The sequence below is a fragment of the Camellia sinensis genome, chromosome 12 (genome assembly GCF_055761805.1).
Source record: "Camellia sinensis isolate YWXY chromosome 12, ASM5576180v1, whole genome shotgun sequence".
Classification (NCBI taxonomy): Eukaryota; Viridiplantae; Streptophyta; class Magnoliopsida; order Ericales; family Theaceae; genus Camellia; species Camellia sinensis.
In genome coordinates, this window is record NC_138972.1 from 105,748,568 (window position 1) to 105,767,615 (window position 19,048).

The following is a 19,048-nucleotide window of genomic DNA, read 5'->3' on the forward strand; positions in this document are numbered from 1 at the left end:
ACCGGAGAAGCGAAACTGCCGTCTGTGTAACAGATTTCAAGGTGGGTCCCACCTGTGGACCTTTGGACCTCGATATTCGCTTCTATTATTATATTATTTTTATTTTCCTGTTTTCAACTTTATTTTGTCTTATACTAATGTTAGGAATTCCAATAATCTATTAATAGGTTGTTTCAGACGTGCTATATATAGGTGTATTTTTTAATTTTTTGGTTAAACAATGTGGAGAAAAAAAAAAGTATATAGGTTTGGAATAATTTTTGACTTTTTATGAAAATATTTGTAATAAAATATTATAGTAAAATTAAAATGATCATTTTATTTTTTAACTTTTTGACTTTTTAGATATTTGAATGTAAAGGGTAAAATAATAATTTTGTGCTAATAGCTTCCCCTACAAGTTATCCTTGAATAGTATAGGATTTTTAACTTTTTAAATAATTTTTTGACTTTTTATCTTTCTTACTTTATCCCAAATAACCCCTAAATATTTTATCAAACTTTTTATATAGTCATGGGACCATACACATAAATTGGGCAATGCTGGAGACCACTAAAAGTGGTACTCTAAAATAACCACTAATGATGTGACATTTACTTTTTTTAAAAAAAAAAAACAGACACAATAACATTGTGACAGTGGGTGGGACCCACTGTCACATTATTACTAGTGGCACTAATTAGTGCTCCCATTCATTTTCCCATATGAATTTGTATGAATTCTACACACATATGAAAAATTTAATAAAATATCTGTAAAATTATTTGTTATTCATAACATTTTCCTTTGTTTTATCTATGAAATTATGGTCTTGTTTGATTTATTTTTTTAAAGACAATTTTTAAGAAAAATATTTTAAAAATTGTTTGGCTATAAATTTTTGAAAAAAAAAATTTAAATCACTTTTTTTTATTACGGCCTCGTCTGGGAACAAACTTTTTTAGTAACTTTTTGACTAAAATATCATATAAAAAAATAATATGTTTGGAATATTTTTTAATTTTTTACAAAAAAATATGCAAAAAATAGAGAGATTTTTTTTTTTTTTGACTTTTTGATATATATTGTTGATTTTTTGATTTTTTTAGTAATCTTTTGACTTTTTGACAAAAATCATCATTTGCCAAACAATGATCAATTAATCACTTTTTTTTTTTCATATCTTATGAATTATTTTTTCTTTCATACCTATCTATTCAATAATAAAAAAATAAATAAATCATTCTAAATTCTAAAATTATTTTTAAAATATATAACCAAATAAAATTTGAAATTTTATAAATTATTTTTAAAAAAGAAAAAATGCTCTGAACCCCGTTAGGGTGACCCCCAAGACCCTTATGAATTAGTAGACTGTAATTAGCTTTTTTTTCTTTTTTTTCTTTTTTTTTTTTCACAAACCCCCACGAGGTATCCTTCTAAAAAATTATTTCACAAATACAAACCATCTCCGCTGATATGGGGAAGCTATTGTCCTTAACAACAATGATTCATCCCACTAAAAATATCACCACTAATAGCATTAATGCATTAAAAAAGTAAAAAAAATAAAAAAAAAATACAACTCCAAGACCAAAACATCACATCATTAATGGCAGGACCCACTGCCACCTAATTAGTGGGAGCACTAATTAGTGCTCCCAAGCATTTTTCTTGTCCTTAATGCACCGTAGGAATTGCTGCGACACCAAATTGTGCCGTTTGGTTGCATTTTCACAAATGTTTCAATTTATGCTAATTACATTGTTTTAGTTAGGGGATGTTTTTGAATTTGTATGCAATTTCATTGAATTCAAATAAGAGAAATTACAAAAACCAAAAAAATAGAGTTTGACTCTTATAATAAAATAATTTTTAAATTTTAAATTTTATTAATTTGAATTTAAATTTAATTTTTTTGATTTATTTTCAATTTTAATCATTTATCTATTTTTGTTAAGTAAAACTAACAGAAAAATTATATCCTAGTTATTAAAATTAATCCAAAAAAAAAAATATTTTAAACCTTTTATATATATCTACATTGAGTTTGATATTTTAAACATTTTATATATATCTACATTGAATTTGATTAGTAAAATACTATTTTTTGTCTATTTTACTTAACTGAAATTGATAGGGCTACAAACAATCGAATCAAGTCGAGATATTTGGACTTGTTTATTAAGATAATGAATTGAACTCAGCCGAATTTGTTTAGACTTGACTCGAGTTCGATCTTATTCACAAATCTTAACGAGTTAAAAAAATTTATAAAATCATACTTGTTATGAATATAATTAAAACTTTAATTATATAATTATATATAAATAGATTAAAAGAGCAGTCAACATTTTAAAAAATAATAATATCTACCACTACTATTATATAAATGTATTATCTATAATTGACTACTATTTAAATATATAAATAATGTATTTATCTTATTTTTTATACATATTTATATATTATTTAATATATATAAGTAATATACTTATTTTATCTAAATAAATGTTAAATGAGCTGTATGTTTGGATTTTTTTTTATTAAGATTTTAACGAGTTTGAGTTCAAACTAACCCTTACCAAGCTGAGCTCAAATCTGTTCATGAACGATTCTGTTTATTTGCAACCTTAGAAGTAGGTGAATATGGCCAAGATTGGAAACAAACTAATTAGAATTTAATTTGATAAAATTAAAATTAAAATTTTATTTTCTTATAAAGGTTAATTTTTGAATTTTTTTTTTGTTGATATTTTCTAAATAAGTAATTCAGATTAGAAACAAATTAAGAAATCATTTAAACAAGTTAAGGATCAAACTTAAAGTTTATTTGTTTGGCAAACAACTTTTTAGTTAAAAAGCACACAAAGAAAACAAAAATAAGCTAAATAATTTCAAAAAATAAAATGTAATATGTAAATCATAATTATTTTATTTTTTTTCTCACAAAAGTTTTTAAAAAAAAAAAAAAAAAACTAAAAAACCAAACTAAACAAACTTTTTAAATAGCCAAAAAACTAAAATATCAACTAAAAAAGTCTATTGCCAAACAATGAATTTTTTAAGTAACTTTTTGGGAATAAGCTTTTTAATAATTTTTTGACTTTTTTGTTAAAATAAAATGAAAAAATTTTATTATATTTGAGATATTTTTTTTTAATTTTTTACGAAAAGATATGCAAAAAGTAGAGAGAAAATAGAATTGTTAACTTTTTGGTATAAGTTGTTGATTTTTTCATTTTTTTAATATTTTTTATTTTTAGACTAAAAAGTGATATTACCAAACGAGACTTTATAAGAGTCAAATTCTATTTTATATAGGAAAATTTGGCTATAAACTCCCTTTACCTTCTTTTCATTATTAAAAGGACTAAGAAAAAAATCATACTTTTAAATCTCCTCATAATTATAAAGTCTTGCATAAAGAACAAAATTTATTATTTAAATATTTTATTAGACTATTATACCCTCAACTAAATTTTCTCACATTTTCCACCCACTCTCTCCCCACCTTCTCTGTCTCTCTCCTCTCTCTTTCCCTTCTGACTTTGTTCTCCGCCGACGTGCTCCTCCTCCTTCTCGTTGCCTCGATCGCTGTCGATAGGCGTGACATGATTAGATTACCGTCGAAAACTTCCAGATTTTTCTTCGGCGATGATAGCAACGACGGCTATGATGATTCCCTTCCAGATCTGAAGCTCTGTTTCTTGACAATTTTGGTAACTTCTTTTTCTCCGGCGATGATAGCAACGTCATCGTCATCACTCTCCTAGTCAAGTCCTGTTAGTTATCAGGCGAAACTCCGATGATCAACAATGCCGAAACCGATCTCTACGATGAAATCATCAAGAATATCGGGAACGAAATCAACTACGGGCCGGAAAATTGTCCTCCGGTGCCGGAATCGAAAGAGATCGTCTACGAGGAGAAATAGATCGTCTCTAAATTGAGGCATGTTTGGTGGAGTTGTTTGGTTATACATATTTTTTTAAACACATATTTGAGTTTTAAATATATGTATATATATATATATATATATTTGTGTGTATGAGTGTTGTTGAACACATGTATTATTTTCATTGAGATTTGTGATTGTTGATCGAGTTTTAGAAATTTTTCTTCTCAATTACATATGTTGATTTGTTGATTAATTTGTTTTGTTTTTATTTGTTTGTTTTTTTTATATTTATTTTTGTTGTTTTTGATCTTATTTCATTTTGACAAAACTAGAGTAAAATTTTACTCTGGTTCTATTGCTCTGTTTTTTGTTTCAGATAATGAGAGTAAAATTTTACTCTTGTTCTATTGCTCTGTTTTTTGTTTAAGAGAATTAGAGTAAAATTTAACTCTGGTGTTAGAATGACAGTAAAATTTTACTGTCAAGAGGTGGTCATTGCCAAACACTTCAGCCGCCACAAACACTGCCTTCGCTTTTTTACTTTTGTGCAGAGTAAGATTTTACTTTCAGTTTCAGAGTCTCACAATTTTCTCGTTTTTCAGAGTAAAATTTTACTTTTATACAGAGTAAAATTTTACTTTTGTGTAGAGTCTAACATTTTATTAGTTTTTCAGAGTAAAATTTTACTTTTATACAGAGTAAAATTTTACTTTTAGCTTCAGAGTCTCACAGTTTGCTCGTTTTTCAGAGTAAGATTTTACTTTTATACAAAGTAAAATTTTACTTTTATGTAGAGTATAATATTTTACTAGTTTTTCAGAGTAAAATTTTACTTTTATACAGAGTAAAATTTTACTTTTAGTTTCAGAGTGTAACAATTTACTTATTCAGAGTAAAATTTTACTTTTATACAGAGTAAAATTTTACTCTGAAATACACAGTGAAGATGGCTTAATAGGAGAGCTGATAGATATGAGGGTAATATAGTAAAGGAAACAAGTTTTAAAATATTATGGGGTTTTGAACGTACTTATATAATTCTTTTTCTTTTGAAAAACAAATTATATAGTGAGAGGGTTATCACTAAATCATCCTTATATATATATATATGCAGTTGAATGAGATTGCATAATTTTTTTTGAAAAGCATCGATTAATTAAGTTGACGTTTGACAAGTGGACTAAAAAACGTATGAAAAATATAAAATAGTTTAAACAAGTTAATAAAATAAAATATCATATTCAAATTACAATTATTTTATTTTTCCTCTCAAAGAAAAACAAAAAAATTCAAAAAATAAAAATTAAAAGTGAAAATTCTTTCTAAATGAAGCTAATTTAGCCAAGTTAAATTAGTCAAAAAAACCAAATTAAAGAAATTCAAGTTGAAAATAATCTTAAAAACAATGTATACTAGCATAAATTGAAAAGATTTTGAAAAAGGAGAAGCTTCTCTCCAGTCCAATTGTTGAATCTGTGGGGTCAATCACGATTCTCATTTTGATAATTCGAACCGTTCAATGTTTAGAACTTATCGTGTATTTCATGCCTACAAAGAATCACAATGATCAGATACCGTTAACCCTTCGAAACAGATTTTTGTGAATGGTAAATAAGATTTTAAAAATAAGTATGTAACAAAAATATGTTCCGATCAATGAGCTATCGATATTCGATTAAGATAATTTTTTCCAGACATGAAGTACTCAACAAACTTTATACATAAAACGGTTCGAATTATCAAAACGAGACTTGTGATCGGCCCCATAAACTTAAAAATACACTCCAATCTATACAATAAACCAGAGAGAAGCCTATTCCTTTTAAAAATACAACCAAACGGCACTGTTTGGCGTCGCATCACGCAAAGCATTCCCCTTCCCTATTTCCACACTGCATTTCGCTGTTCCCAGATGAGCTGTATGTGTCTTGTTCCTTGGAAAATGCCTGGTTACCAGGCTCGAAAATGGCTCGAGAGGAAGAGAGGGAGAGGGAGATGGAGAGAAAGAGAGGGAGAGGAGAAAGAGAAGGGAGGGAGAGGAAGAAGGTCGGCGTCGCAGCTCCCCGCCCCGCCGTCGTCGCAGCTCCCGCCGTCGTCGTAGCTCCCGCCGCCGCCTCTGCTTCCTCCTCCGTCGTAGCCCCGCCAACGTCGCAGCACCACCGTCGTCTGCCCAGCCTCCCCTCCTCCTCAAACCGGTTTTTATGGCCCCCTTCCCTCCCTCCTCCTCCTCCTCCTCCTCCTCCCTTCTCTTCTTCTCTCTTCTTCTTCTTCTTCTTCGTTCTGCAAAACCAGGGAAGAAAGAAAAAAACAAAAAAAAACAAAATCGACACCAAAACGACGTCGTTTTGGTGTCGAGCCGCGTTTCGAGCCGCGACATTCGAGCTACGTAGCATGATCGTAAAAGGAAATGGATTCTCATCCTATGCTAAAAAAAATTATGAATAACTTACAAATATAATTTTAAAGATTTATTTAAAGTATGAATTGTTATTATAATTTTGAAAATTATACACATTGTTTGGTTTTAATTTTTTAAATTGTTAATTAAAATATAATTATGAAATAATTATTTACTAATAAAATTAGTCATTTGTTATGCAATTGAAAATTTAAATGGGCAGAATATAATTTTCAGAATCATAAGAAGCAATCCATGTTTTAAAAAATCTCATAAGTTATATTCATAATTTATCTTAAAATTATTTGTGATTCTATACCATCAAGTTTTATGTATATATATATATATATATATATATATTGGGAAAGTTTATGGTGCACATCTTGCATAAATTGGCATAATTTTATTATAAAAATTCGTAATATCAATTACAAAATGTGTAATTTCACCACAAATTAACACAACAAAATGTTTTAAATTTTGTAATTGATGTTACAAAAATTTATAACTTGATTAAAACATTTTTTGTTACATCAATTTATAACGAGATTACATATTTTATAATAAATATTACGAAATTTTATAATAAAATTATACCAATTTATGATAGAATGCATATGGTATGCATCCCTTTAGGGGTGCACACCATAAGATTTCCCATATTTGGGATTTTTTTTTTTATGATTTTATGATTTTTTTTATTATTTCAAGAGTTAAATTTTAAATTTTATTTTTTTATTTTGCTAAAGCAAGTAATTTTTGTGAGTGAAAACATTGATGCGACAATTGACTTTTTTTAACTAATGGCAAATAATTTAATAGCTTTTTGATATTTTAATTTCTTTAACAACAAATTAATTTTTTTGTCATTCAATTTAATTATTGTATAATCAAATTTTTTTATAAATATTTTCATGAGATAATTTAATGAGTTCCTAACATTATTGTATATTTTAGTCTCCATTAAGGGTTTGGTTATGGTGTGCAACTTACACCTTACACCTTATACCTTACACTTACACCTTACACTTACACCTTTTGTAAAAAATTAAACCTTACACTTACACATTTTTTGAGGTTGCACACCATATGCAACCCACTTACACCTTACACCTTACACTTACACCTTATACTTATACTTACACCTTACACTTACACTTTTTGTGTAAGTGGCACATGGTGTGCACTTGCACACTTAAGAAAACTCCCTCCATTAATTATAATTGATGAAATTCATAAAAATGGGTATAAAATTTCTTTCTTTCTTGGACTCTCTTTTACCATTCAGCTGCACAATTAGTCAAAAACAAAATTAGCATGATGATTTATGATCATCAAAAACAAACTACATCCACTCATTTAAATTAGCGTGTGTGAAATAGTAAGAACTTTTTTTTTAGATATTTCATTATATTTACAACCTTTTAATTATTTTTACAAGAGTCAAAAAGATTAGATTTTTCCATTAGTCAAAGATTATAAACACTAGGGAAAAAATATTTATAGAGTAATTTTTATATATTTTCTTTATTTATTTTAAATGTATAAAATTGTATAATCTATTATAAAATGTTTTAAAATTTCATGTAATATTTTTTTTTACATCAGATTAGTAAATTGATAAAATTGAACTATAGCATACTGTCTATATTAGTTTCTCAATGAAAACCGAATGAATCTGTTCGATGCTAAATATGCCATCAATACCTATCGAACCAAATCGCTACACCTTTACCTAGGATTGTGCAAAATACCGTCTAATTTGCTAAAATTACAGTGATCTGCATCAATTTGTACCAATCTATCTATTAACCGCGGATTAAATTTTAAAATTTATAATCCGCCTTTGAAACCACTCTGCTTTGTTATAGTTAATATATATATATATATATATATATATATATTTAATTTCTATTAAAATATCAAAATAAAAATAAATGTAAGAGAAATTTAAGAAGTGAAATTTATTACAAATTAGTAGTTATATATATGAAAAATACAATGTAAAATTAGTTTGTGTTATATATATATCTATATAATAAGGCACAAAGGTTTTTAAAAAATGTATCAAAATGTATGTGAGATACATTTTGATCTAATGGCTGAAATCAATTCTAAGAATATATTAACGGTTGAGATCAATACATCTCCCCGTCCAAGACTTCTCTCTCCCTAAGCATTATTGTCTTTCCCACCTACCAACGTCTGCCTCCCCACCTTCCCTTTCTATCTCTCTCTCCCTCTCTCCATGGATTGAGGTTTCAATGGCTGCTAAGGACTCAGATTGCTTTACCCAATTTGTTTCAGAAACACTAGAGACAGATTCACTTGGGGGTGAAGCAAAAAGTGTCGAAATTGGACTCAAACAGAGCGAAGCTGAACTGGGTTCGGGGAAGAAGATGAAGATGAGGGCTGAAATCGACACGTCAGCGCCTTTCGAGTCTGTGAAGGAGGCAGCGAGTCGATTCGGTGGAATCGGTTTCTGGAAACCCAATTCCCACAAGCCTTCTGGGTCTTCTGAGGTCTACTCTCTCTCTCTCTCTCTGTCTCTCCAAGCAAAGTTTATTAATGTTTTTGCTTTAGAATTTTATTTTAACCTGTTATTCTTTAGTTATTACAGCTATTCATCGATCTGGATTACAGTTATTTTAATAATGGGATCTCTCTGTTCTTTGATTCTATGTTTTTTTTGATGATTTTGTGATCTGGGTTTGTTTAATTTTGTATCTGGATTACAGCTATTCATCGATCTTACCCTCTGTTTTTGTTACATCATTGTTTTTAATTTTGTGTTGCTCCAGATTGGTTCTGATTTTGATTGTTTTTTTTTTTTTTTTGATTTGATGTTTCAAATTTTCGACAATGGGAGTTATGGTTTCTTCTAAAACATTTATTCCTTTTAGACTGGAGCATTTTAGACTGTGTATCATTTTAGACTGGAATAAATTTTCGACATTTATTCCTTTTATTCCTAATCTTCAGATAAGGCTGTGTATCATTTTAGACTTTTTTTTGCTAAAAACGTGTTTCACTATGGCAGATTCACTGATTTCCCAGATGCTACCTGTAGAACTTATTTATTTCTCTCTTTTGATCATTTTTGTAGGTTTATGGGGAATATGTGAGTGGTTCTGTAAATGATGAACATATGAAGAATGTACACGGCGAATACCATGGCTTCCGCTATTGAGGCAATGGGAATGTCTCTCCCTTATAGGTAGAGCAATGTTATTGCATTATTCACTTAGATTGCAGTTATTGCACATCTTTCTTGGCTAATTGTTTTCTTTACTCTCTTTGGTTCCAAAAAGCTCTTCAACACCTGCTGAAGATCCATTAAAGTTGGATGAGTGTCGTCTAGCTGGAAAATATATTCTAGATTTGATAAACCTATGTTGATATAGATTGGAGGAACACCTGCAATCATTCTCTATCTTTTGGAGCTTGGGTTTTTAGACGGGGATTGTATGATTGGTATAAATATTCTGTATTTCTTGGTGGCATATTCTTTTATTACAGATTGCGGTTTAGTTATCCTATTTTGATCTTTACATAGAGAACATTTATTTTTCTTTCGGTCACAGGGAAGACACTGTCTAAGAATGCTAAACTATTCCCTTCTCTGTCTGAAGGCCAGGTAAGACGGCTTCATTTTTATTTTTTGAAAATTTCATATTTACATTACTGTAATATTTCTGTTCATTTTTATTTGTTATGGTTTACATGTCAGTTGAGAATAAAAAATATGTTATCCTTTTGTATCTCTTCCAGCAAGTAATAAGACCATTGACAAACCCCATCAAGGAAACGGGCCATATCCAAATATTATATGGAAATCTTGCACCAGAAGGTTCTGTCGCGAAGATTACTGGGAAAGAAGGGCTGTATTTTTCTGGTGCTGTTCTCTGTTCTGCTTTTCTTTTTTTTCTTTTTTCAGTTTGTTTCTCATGATTTACACTGGTTGTTACTCAACTCGGGGAATTATCATTTCAATATTACCTGTTGTATTGAAGAGATGATTGCAAAAATTATTTGCCAGGTCCTGCTTTTGTCTTTGAAGGAGAAGAAGCTATGCTTGCAGCTATCTGTGAAGATCCTATGAGTTTTAAGGTCTGTTGACCATATCTATGAAGACCTCCAAAGTTTGAAATAAGAATTTGAAATATGAATGACTTTTGAATTTGGATAATTGAAGGATTTTAAATATGAATTTGAGAAGAAAAATGCTTTATGAGATTTGTTTTAAATACTTTATGAGAAGAAAAATAGATGACATTCAGGGACTGCCATTCATTTTAAATACTTTATGAGAACAAAACTAGATCACTGGCCACCTATTAATAAATAAGACTACCCACACATCCAATAAACCAGCTGACCCAAGGCCTCCCAAAAGCAGTACCCAGATTTGGGTAATCACCCGAGTGAAAGAATTTTAAAAGATTTGTTTCCTTTTTCCAAAAAAAAAAAAATCCGAAAATACGTGAATTCTGGTGCTCATTCGCGTATAAAAAAAATAATTTAATAACTAGCCAATTCACATCTTGGAATATCATTCATCGTTATTATTATTTTTTTCCCTCTGATACATTTACCTGTGGCAAATTTACCTCTGAGCTATAATATTATTGATCTGGTTGGTTAATTCAATTCTTTCTTTAAATATAACAGGTATTGTAGGTATGAAAGTGCTAAACCCTTATGGCCCATGTTCAATTCTTTCATAAAACTAATTAGGATACAAGTCTGTTAAATTCCCTTTAAAAGAATAAAAGCAGAGCTTACTGCTAATACATTGGAGAAGTTGTTCCTTAACTCCCATGATGAAGGTTTTGATTGGATATCCTTATCTCTGTTTTCTTTTTTGTCTTTTTTCTTTTCATAGTTCTTTTTTTTTTTTTTTTTTTTGGTGGCGGCAAAATAAGACAAACTCATAGTCAGTGGCACACTTGGCTGAAATTGAAGAACAATTAAGTTATTGTTAACTGTAGGACTTGAATCAATTTCATGGAATGTGGATTGTTGTGGTGTTTAGAGTGAGAACATGATTTGGTGTTATGCGTACTCAAGAAATGGATGGTGGATCATATGCTCATTTCAGTTACTCAGTTATAGTATAGTAATTAATTTTGAATAAATTTGCCAAATTAATTGGTTTTAAATTTTGGTGATGTTGATGTCGTGTGCTACTGCTGTGTGCTTGCTGTTGTGTGCCTAGATTGCTGCTTATTAAAAAGCATCTCATCTGGTGTGTTGGTGGAGAAATCATTGTATGTGATATTCCAATTGAAGACTACAACATAGAACTGGAAAATCAGAGTGGAGAAACAGTACAATTGGGATCTGAGACTGATCAGCGGTATGGTATATAAATGAATCTTTTATATGTTTTATTAGGGGTGTACACGGTCCGGATTGGTTCGGTTCTGAGAAAATCCAAGAACCGAACCAATCCTAACGGTTCTGTGATTTTGAGAACCAGACCAGACCGTTACATTTGTAAAACCGAACCAGAACCAAACCGAAAAAACGGTTCGGTTTCGGTTTGGTTTACGGTTCCAAAAATTTCTATTTACAAGAATAATTTATTAATATTAGCAAAATAATTATTCAAACTAATTACATTTAACTCATGATTAAAACTAATAATATTATGGCATTACTTAATATTACATATATATACCATCCTAATATCATTAAAATTATAAAAAATCAATTAATAAAAATAAAACTTGATATTATATATATATTTTTTATTTTATTTTTTTAAATTCGGTTCGGTTCGGTTTGAACCGCGGTTTTTTCATAAAATCCATTAACCGAACCATTTTTACGGTTCTCATATTTCTTAATCCGTAACCGAACCAATTCTTAATAGAACCGAACCAAACCGTATAATTCGGTCTGGTTCGGTCCGGATTACCGGTTTGAACGGATTTTTGAACAGCCCTATGTTTTATTACTGAAATACTTTTGTAGGTACGTGATCAGTTCTCTTTCTAAAGTCTTTAAACCACATTTCTTTCTAACGGAAACAAATTTTGATGGTAATTTGATAGGTCTGTGATGATGGGTTTAATGCTTCATGCAAATGCTACACAGTTGATTAGAATGAAAAGGTATAAAGATGCATTGGAAGTGCTTCCCATGGGAGAGGTTAGTATCTGGTGGACTACATGCCAAAACAAAAAGAGTAGGTTTTTGTGATATAATTGTGCGTGGATAAATACTCAATTTAATTTATGGCCTTCCATTTTTAGCTTGGGTTTTATATACCAAATTCAAGAACTACTCCAAATGATGGCCCAGATGAGGGGTAACGTAGGGTGTTAGCCTGAGCTGCTTTCTTCATAAATTTTCCTGCAATAAGATGTTGATGGTCATCAATTTTTTTGATGTAGCTCTTCATTGCTTCAGCACCCTTTGTTCTTTATCTTCCTTGGAAATGTACATGTATTAATAATCAAGCTAACATGAATTGAATTTTGCTGGTTTGCAAAAGATCTCGCTGCAGAAGCCCTTTGTAGAAATGAGAATGACACTCAGAAGGCTTTGGATGATTTAACAAATCCAGAATCTAATTCTGCCATACAGGTAAGTTATCATTACTTGAATATTTTCTTTGGTTGAGTAATCTCACATTTTTGGGTGTTTTTCCAAAAATGAAAAACATATGACAGAAAATGAAAACATTCGAGGATTCATATGTATATATAATCATAAATATTAAAATAATGGCCATTTTTAGAATTTTTCATTGCCTTTGCTTTTCAAAAAAACTAAAAACAGAAACACAACTAAACGGCTAGGAAAATTATTTGTTCTATGTCACATATTGGGGTCATATACTATCCCAGAAAAATATATAGCAAAGAAGAAAATATATACATTTTTCCCAGATCTCATGTCGATTTTATCTTTAAATAGTGTTGGGAATAAATTTAAATTTAAATAGTGTTGGGAATAAATTTAAATAGTGTTTGGATTAAAAAATAAATTTAAATAGTGTTGGGATTAAATTTAAAATTAAATAGTGTTGGGATTAAATTTAAATAGTATTGGGATTAAATTTAAATTTAAATAGTGTTGGGATTAAATTTAAATAGTGTTGGGAATAAATTTAAATTTAAATAGTGTTGGGATTAAAATTAAATTTAAATAGTGTTGGAATTAAATTTAAATTTAAACAGTGTTGGGATTAAATTTAAATAGTGTTGGGATTAAATTTATAATAAATTTAAATAGTGTTGGGATTAAATTTAATTTTATCAAATTAAAAAATAAATTTAAATAGTGTTGGGATTACTTGAAGAACCGACCTGATCAGCAGAATACGATGGAGGTGGTTTCGACCACTCGGTTGTGGTCGAGATTGATGAATTTAATTCTTATCTTGGATAGATATTGAATTTAATATATAAAAAACCATATAATCAACTCAATCAACTTATTCATATGCGTACAACTTGAAACATGTGTGTTTATTTTCTAAATTAATAACTTGAATTTAGCTTTAAACAATTGTCGCTAAAGGGCTTTAAACAATTGCGGTAGAGTATAGTCTGTTAAATATATTTTTAGAACTGCATTTTAATCTTAATATTATTTACACCGTGCCTTTAGGCACGGGCATACGCTAGTATATAAATATTATGCAAATTAGTGTTATATATTGTGCCAATACTTGATAATTGGTTTAAAATATTATTCAATTAACTAAAAAAATGGCCCCAAATGCCCAAATCAAGATTTAATTATTTGTCAATCTGCTATTTAATTTATAATTTTACTTTTAAACAACTCGAATCGCACCACGCATACCCTTAGCTTTATCTACCAATTTGGGTTTCACTCATGTTAAGATCTCAATATTAGAGAACTTAAGGGATCTATAAGGGCTAACTACAAGTGTCATTTCGATGATCTGAATTGTTCATTTTATAAGATTCTCAATTTATTCGATCTAATAATCATAACTTTTTTTTTATCGCATTTGTCTTCCAAAAATAAGACGATAAACATATTTTTAAAATAAATCATTTATTTTTTTAAAGACAAATACGAGAAAATGAAAAGGTAACGATTATGGGATAGTTCTAAATTTTTTTTATTAATAATATACATTGAGAATTTTACAAAATGAACGATTTAAATTATCAAAAATAAGACCCATAACAGACTTTACAAGCTTCTCAAGTTCTCTCACAATGAGATCTCAATATAAAGGCCTCGTTTGGGAACAGGTTAATTTAGTAACTTTTTGGCTATTTGGCTAAAATATGAGCTAAAAAAAACTAGTATGTTTGGGATGACTTTTTGGCTTTTTACGAAAAGATGTGCAAAAAGTAGAGAGAAAAGAGAATCTTTGACTTTTTGGTATGAGTTGTTGGCTTTTTGGCTAATTTAGTAACTTTTTGACTTTTTGACTAAAAAGTTCGGTTGCCAAACGAGGCCTTATACAATAGGCCTCTCTTGGCAAAAAGATAAGTAACTTTTTAACTTTTAATCTCTTTTAGATTATACTATCTCTCTATTTTTTTACACATTTAAAATAAAAGTGAAAAAAAAATCAAAAAAATTTCTTTTTAATTTACTTCTCTAAACAATCCTAAAGTTTAAGAACACAATCATAAGAATGGGATACATGTCTCTTATATGAGGTAAGTCTCGCGTATAAGCCCTACGGCACGTGAACATCATTTCATGTGATAGAGATGTACCTCATTTTGTGTTTAAGATTATTTTGAAAAGATAATTAAAAATTAATTTTTTTAAAAAAATATTATAAAAAGTACAAGAAATATTATAATTTAAAATAAATTAAAAATTGAGAAGTGACTTGTACCTTACTCCTCAAAATCTCAATAATTGTGCCTCACATCACTCCTTAGCTATATGTCACCAGTATAAAAAATTATTAATTGATCTAACGGTGTTACGTGATTATACTCCACACCAATTACAAGTCATCATATTCTCTTATACTCTTCAATTACTCAATACAAATTTTTAAATTTCACTATTTCTATTAATTATAACACTATTGAAACATCACATAACAATCTTCAAGATCAATCAATAACTTCTCCACAAACACAGGTGTAGTTTATCAAAAGAATGGTATTATATATATTAATTAGCATATCAATATTAGTTGTGATTTTATTATTGATTTCACTCATTATACAAATTATAAATGAGTATTGATAGAGATCCCCTCCAATCTCCACCCCCACAACCCCCACACACACGTGGCGGATGATGATTAGAGAAGAAGGAAAACAAAAAAAAAGCAAAAGAAAAAGTAACCAATCAAAAAAGAGAAGGGGTCAAAGGGGATAAGGGGAAAGGAGATCTTAAACATTTTTAATTATAAATACTAAAAATATCTTAAATTATATTACATCATCAATTAATACATTAATTAATATATATAACATTATTCTTATCAAAATATCAGCCAAGTGCGGCCACACCAATAACCCAGAGAGCATCTTATAATTAGCCGTTGCCAAAATCAGTGAATGGTATATCGCCACGTGGAAAATTGGTAAAAGTAGACGCGTAGACCGAGGTTGTGTTTTTGACTGGTGCAACTCTGCGTTCTGTTATTATGCGCCGGGGGAACACTGTTAGGTCGGTGACTAAAATGGGAAACCGGGTCCACTAACTAGGACAATCGTTGACTTGTCATTTCGGGAATAGTATAGTGACGTTTGCTTCGCGGTAAAATATACTATTTTATATAAAATAATTTTGTCTTTTGATATTTAATTAACACTAATAATTATAAATTATATTAATTAAAATTTTTATTTTTTATAAATAAATATATACGTGGCACATTATTATATATAGTTTTTTGTATAGAATTTTTGTTTATATATTATCACTAAAAATAAAATAAGATAATGATAACAATAACAATAACAATTCCAATTCCAATTCCAAAACTTAATTTCGATTCAATTACTCAACTATAATATATGTATATATATTAGTATTAAATCCGTGTTATATATAGTCTTAAATAAATAATTAAAATTTAACTTAAAAATTAAAATAATAATTTTAAATAAAAGTAAAAAGTAGTTAAAATTATGTAAATAAATTATTTTTATTTAAATTACACTAAAGTCTTGTTTTAATTGTGTTATCATTAATATTCTATTTTAAATATTAACTAATAGATATGTATATCATTATATGAATCAGTAACATTTTAAAGCAAAAAAAAAAATAAAAATTGAACGACTTATAAAAGTTGCTTTTAGCATAAAAGATAAATATATATACTGTGGGGATATATTTTCTGAGTACCAACACGTGGCAAGGTGACGCCGATGTGTCAGCCAAGGTGCCACGTGTCTTGGTCGTTGTGCCGAGGTCATTTCGGCTAGGCCGAGGTTGCCTCCGAAGATATCGGAATCCGAGATAATCGGATAAGGGACAAGAATCCTAGAATGAAGAGGGAACTCAACTTGGATAAAGACAAGAGCCCTAGATTGGGAGAAGACTTCAGTTTGGGTAAGGATAAGACTCTTAGAAAGTTTATCCTAAATACACTGGGAGTTCCAGATTAGCAGTAATCCTAAGTCCATTAGGGCCAGGCTCCTATTGGGACTAAGATTGGATTGGCTATAAAAGAGAGGCACCCCCATAGGTCTAAGGTATGCTTTTGATACTCAAGCTTGTGAGTTTAGTACTTGATTTATCTTTAAGAGATATACTGACTTGATCGTCGGAGTGCCCCCGGGTGGTCGAAACCACCGCGGGATTCTTATATTTCTGTTGCAGGTCCGTCAGGTGCCATCTATTCTGCCAGTGCTCTCCAGCTGGTTACTAAGCGGGCAGTGTGGTCGGAAAATCACCCACACAATTTGGCGCCGTCTGTGGGAAAGAAAAAAGAATAGATGGCCAATGACGGACAGAAGGATCAGATTAGAGACAATGCTCCTGCTGGGAGTGGGAGACCTATCGATCTCGAAGTTGAAGGGGACAACCGCAACACAGAAACTCGTGACCAGAGTCACGGAGTGAAAGACGGCAGCCAGGAAGGTGACGCACCAAAGACAACAGATCGAAGCGGATATCACAACGAAGATGACCTCCAGGTATGGAAGGATAATACCTGCGGAGGAACGAAGACCCTTCCAGAAGGGATGCGAAGACAGGGGGCATGAGCGCTCCCAAGGAGATAATATTCAAGTATAGATGAGCTCAACCTGAGTGAGCAAATCCCGGATCCCAGATCCCAGAAGACATGATCTCGGCCTAGATAAGTAGGTTCGAGAAAAGAAGAGCTCAACCTGAATGAGCAAATCCCGGATCCCAGATCCCAGAAGACATGATCTCGGCCTAGATGAGTAGGTCCGAGAAAAGAAGAGCTCAACTTGAGTAAGCAGATCTAAGATTCTAGAAGATAAGATCCCGGCACCTGAGTCCGAGAAGAGAAGAGCACAATGAGCAGATCTCAGATCTCAGAAGATAAAAAGGAAACACACAAGATCAGACTAAAGTTTGCCAGAATTGAGAAGTATGCTAGGGCCGAGGAGGACATGCCGGGAACAAAGGCGTCGGAACAAGAAAAGAGAAACGGCTTGTCGTTGCGAGGCCGAAAATCAAACTCAGGTTGGAGCCAAGTAAGATCAATAGAGAAACCAAGGCCGACAACCTCGGCTTGAATTAAACCTCGGCGACAAGGTCGAAGCTACATGTATGATGAGAACCCAAGTGGATTTTAAGTTCACACTGGGGGGGCAGAGAGAAGAAGAATGTGTTTACCACTTGTTGAAATTTGCAGCAATTTACAAGTTGGTTAAACCAAGACGATGCTTAACCGAAGTTAAGCCGAGACGATGCTTAACCGAAGTTAAGCCCAGATGATGTTTAACCGAAGTTAAGCCGAGATAATGCTTAACCGAAGTTAAGCCGAAGATCATGCTTAACCAAAGTTAAGCCGAAGATAATGCTTAACCGAAGTTGAGCCGAAGATAATGCTTAACCGAAGTTGAGCCGAAGATGATACTTAATCGAAGTTAAGCCGAGATGATGCTTAATCGAAGTTAAGCCGAAGATGATGCTTAACCGAAGTTAAGCCGAGATAATGCTTAACCGAAGTTAAGCCGAAGATCATGCTTAACCGAAGTTAAGCCGCAGATGATGCTTAACCGAAGTTAAGCCGAAGATAATGCTTAACCGAAGTTGAGCCGAAGATGATACTTAATCGAAGTTAAGCCGAGATGATGCTTAACCGAAGTTAAGCCCAGATGATGTCTAAACCGAAGTGAAGCCGAGATGATGCTTAGTTGAAGCTTAAGCCGAGATTATTCCTTATCTTCACTTGTTGAAATTTGTAGCAATTTACAAGTTGGAGTTAAGCTGATTCCTTAATTCACTTGTTGAAATTTGTAGCAATTTACAAGTTGGAATTAAGCTGATTCCTTATCTTCACTTGTTGAAATTTGTAGCAATTTACAAGTTGGAGTTAAGCTGATTCCTTATCTTCACTTGTTGAAATTTGTAGCAATTTACAAGTTGGAGTTAAGCTGATTCCTTAATTCACTTGTTGAAATTTGTAGCAATTTACAAGTTGGAATTAAGCTGATTCCTTATCTTCATTTGTTGAAATTTGTAGCAATTTACAAGTTGGAGTTAAGCTGATTCCTTATCTTCACTTGTTGAAATTTGTAGCAATTTACAAGTTGAAGTTAAGCCGAGATTACTGTTCCTCTTCACTTGTTGAAATTTGTAGCAATTTACAAGTTGA

The 19,048-nt window shown here is 30.7% G+C and overlaps 2 protein-coding genes across 2 annotated transcripts; both read left to right on the plus strand.

Annotated features, from left to right (window-relative positions):
• The first annotated feature begins 8,534 nt into the window (after positions 1 to 8,534).
• LOC145804237 (WEB family protein At2g38370-like) lies at positions 8,535 to 9,748 on the plus strand. The gene is made up of 3 exons (XM_082897955.1): positions 8,535 to 8,801; positions 9,386 to 9,496; positions 9,591 to 9,748. The coding sequence occupies exons 1-2, from the start codon at positions 8,544 to 8,546 to the stop codon at positions 9,467 to 9,469; spliced, it is 342 nt and encodes a 113-aa protein (XP_082754081.1). The 5' UTR covers positions 8,535 to 8,543; the 3' UTR covers positions 9,470 to 9,496; positions 9,591 to 9,748.
• On the plus strand, positions 9,747 to 11,632 carry LOC145803791 (dihydroxy-acid dehydratase, chloroplastic-like). The gene is made up of 5 exons (XM_082897139.1): positions 9,747 to 9,753; positions 9,864 to 9,916; positions 10,051 to 10,174; positions 10,319 to 10,389; positions 11,498 to 11,632. Exons 1-5 carry the CDS (start codon positions 9,747 to 9,749, stop codon positions 11,510 to 11,512), a joined length of 270 nt encoding a protein of 89 aa, XP_082753265.1. The 3' UTR covers positions 11,513 to 11,632.
• Positions 11,633 to 19,048: the final 7,416 nt, after the last annotated feature.

Bases quoted from the DNA above. Each gene is read 5' to 3' on its own strand.
- LOC145804237 (XM_082897955.1), top strand. From the start codon at position 8,544: ATGGCTGCTAAGGACTCAGATTGCTTTACCCAATTTGTTTCAGAAACA. The intron at 8,802-9,385 runs GTCTACTCTCTC...TCATTTTTGTAG, and splicing joins AGCCTTCTGGGTCTTCTGAG to GTTTATGGGGAATATGTGAG.
- LOC145803791 (XM_082897139.1), top strand. The intron at 9,917-10,050 runs GTAAGACGGCTT...TATCTCTTCCAG, and splicing joins CTTCTCTGTCTGAAGGCCAG to CAAGTAATAAGACCATTGAC. The intron at 10,175-10,318 runs GTGCTGTTCTCT...ATTATTTGCCAG, and splicing joins AGAAGGGCTGTATTTTTCTG to GTCCTGCTTTTGTCTTTGAA.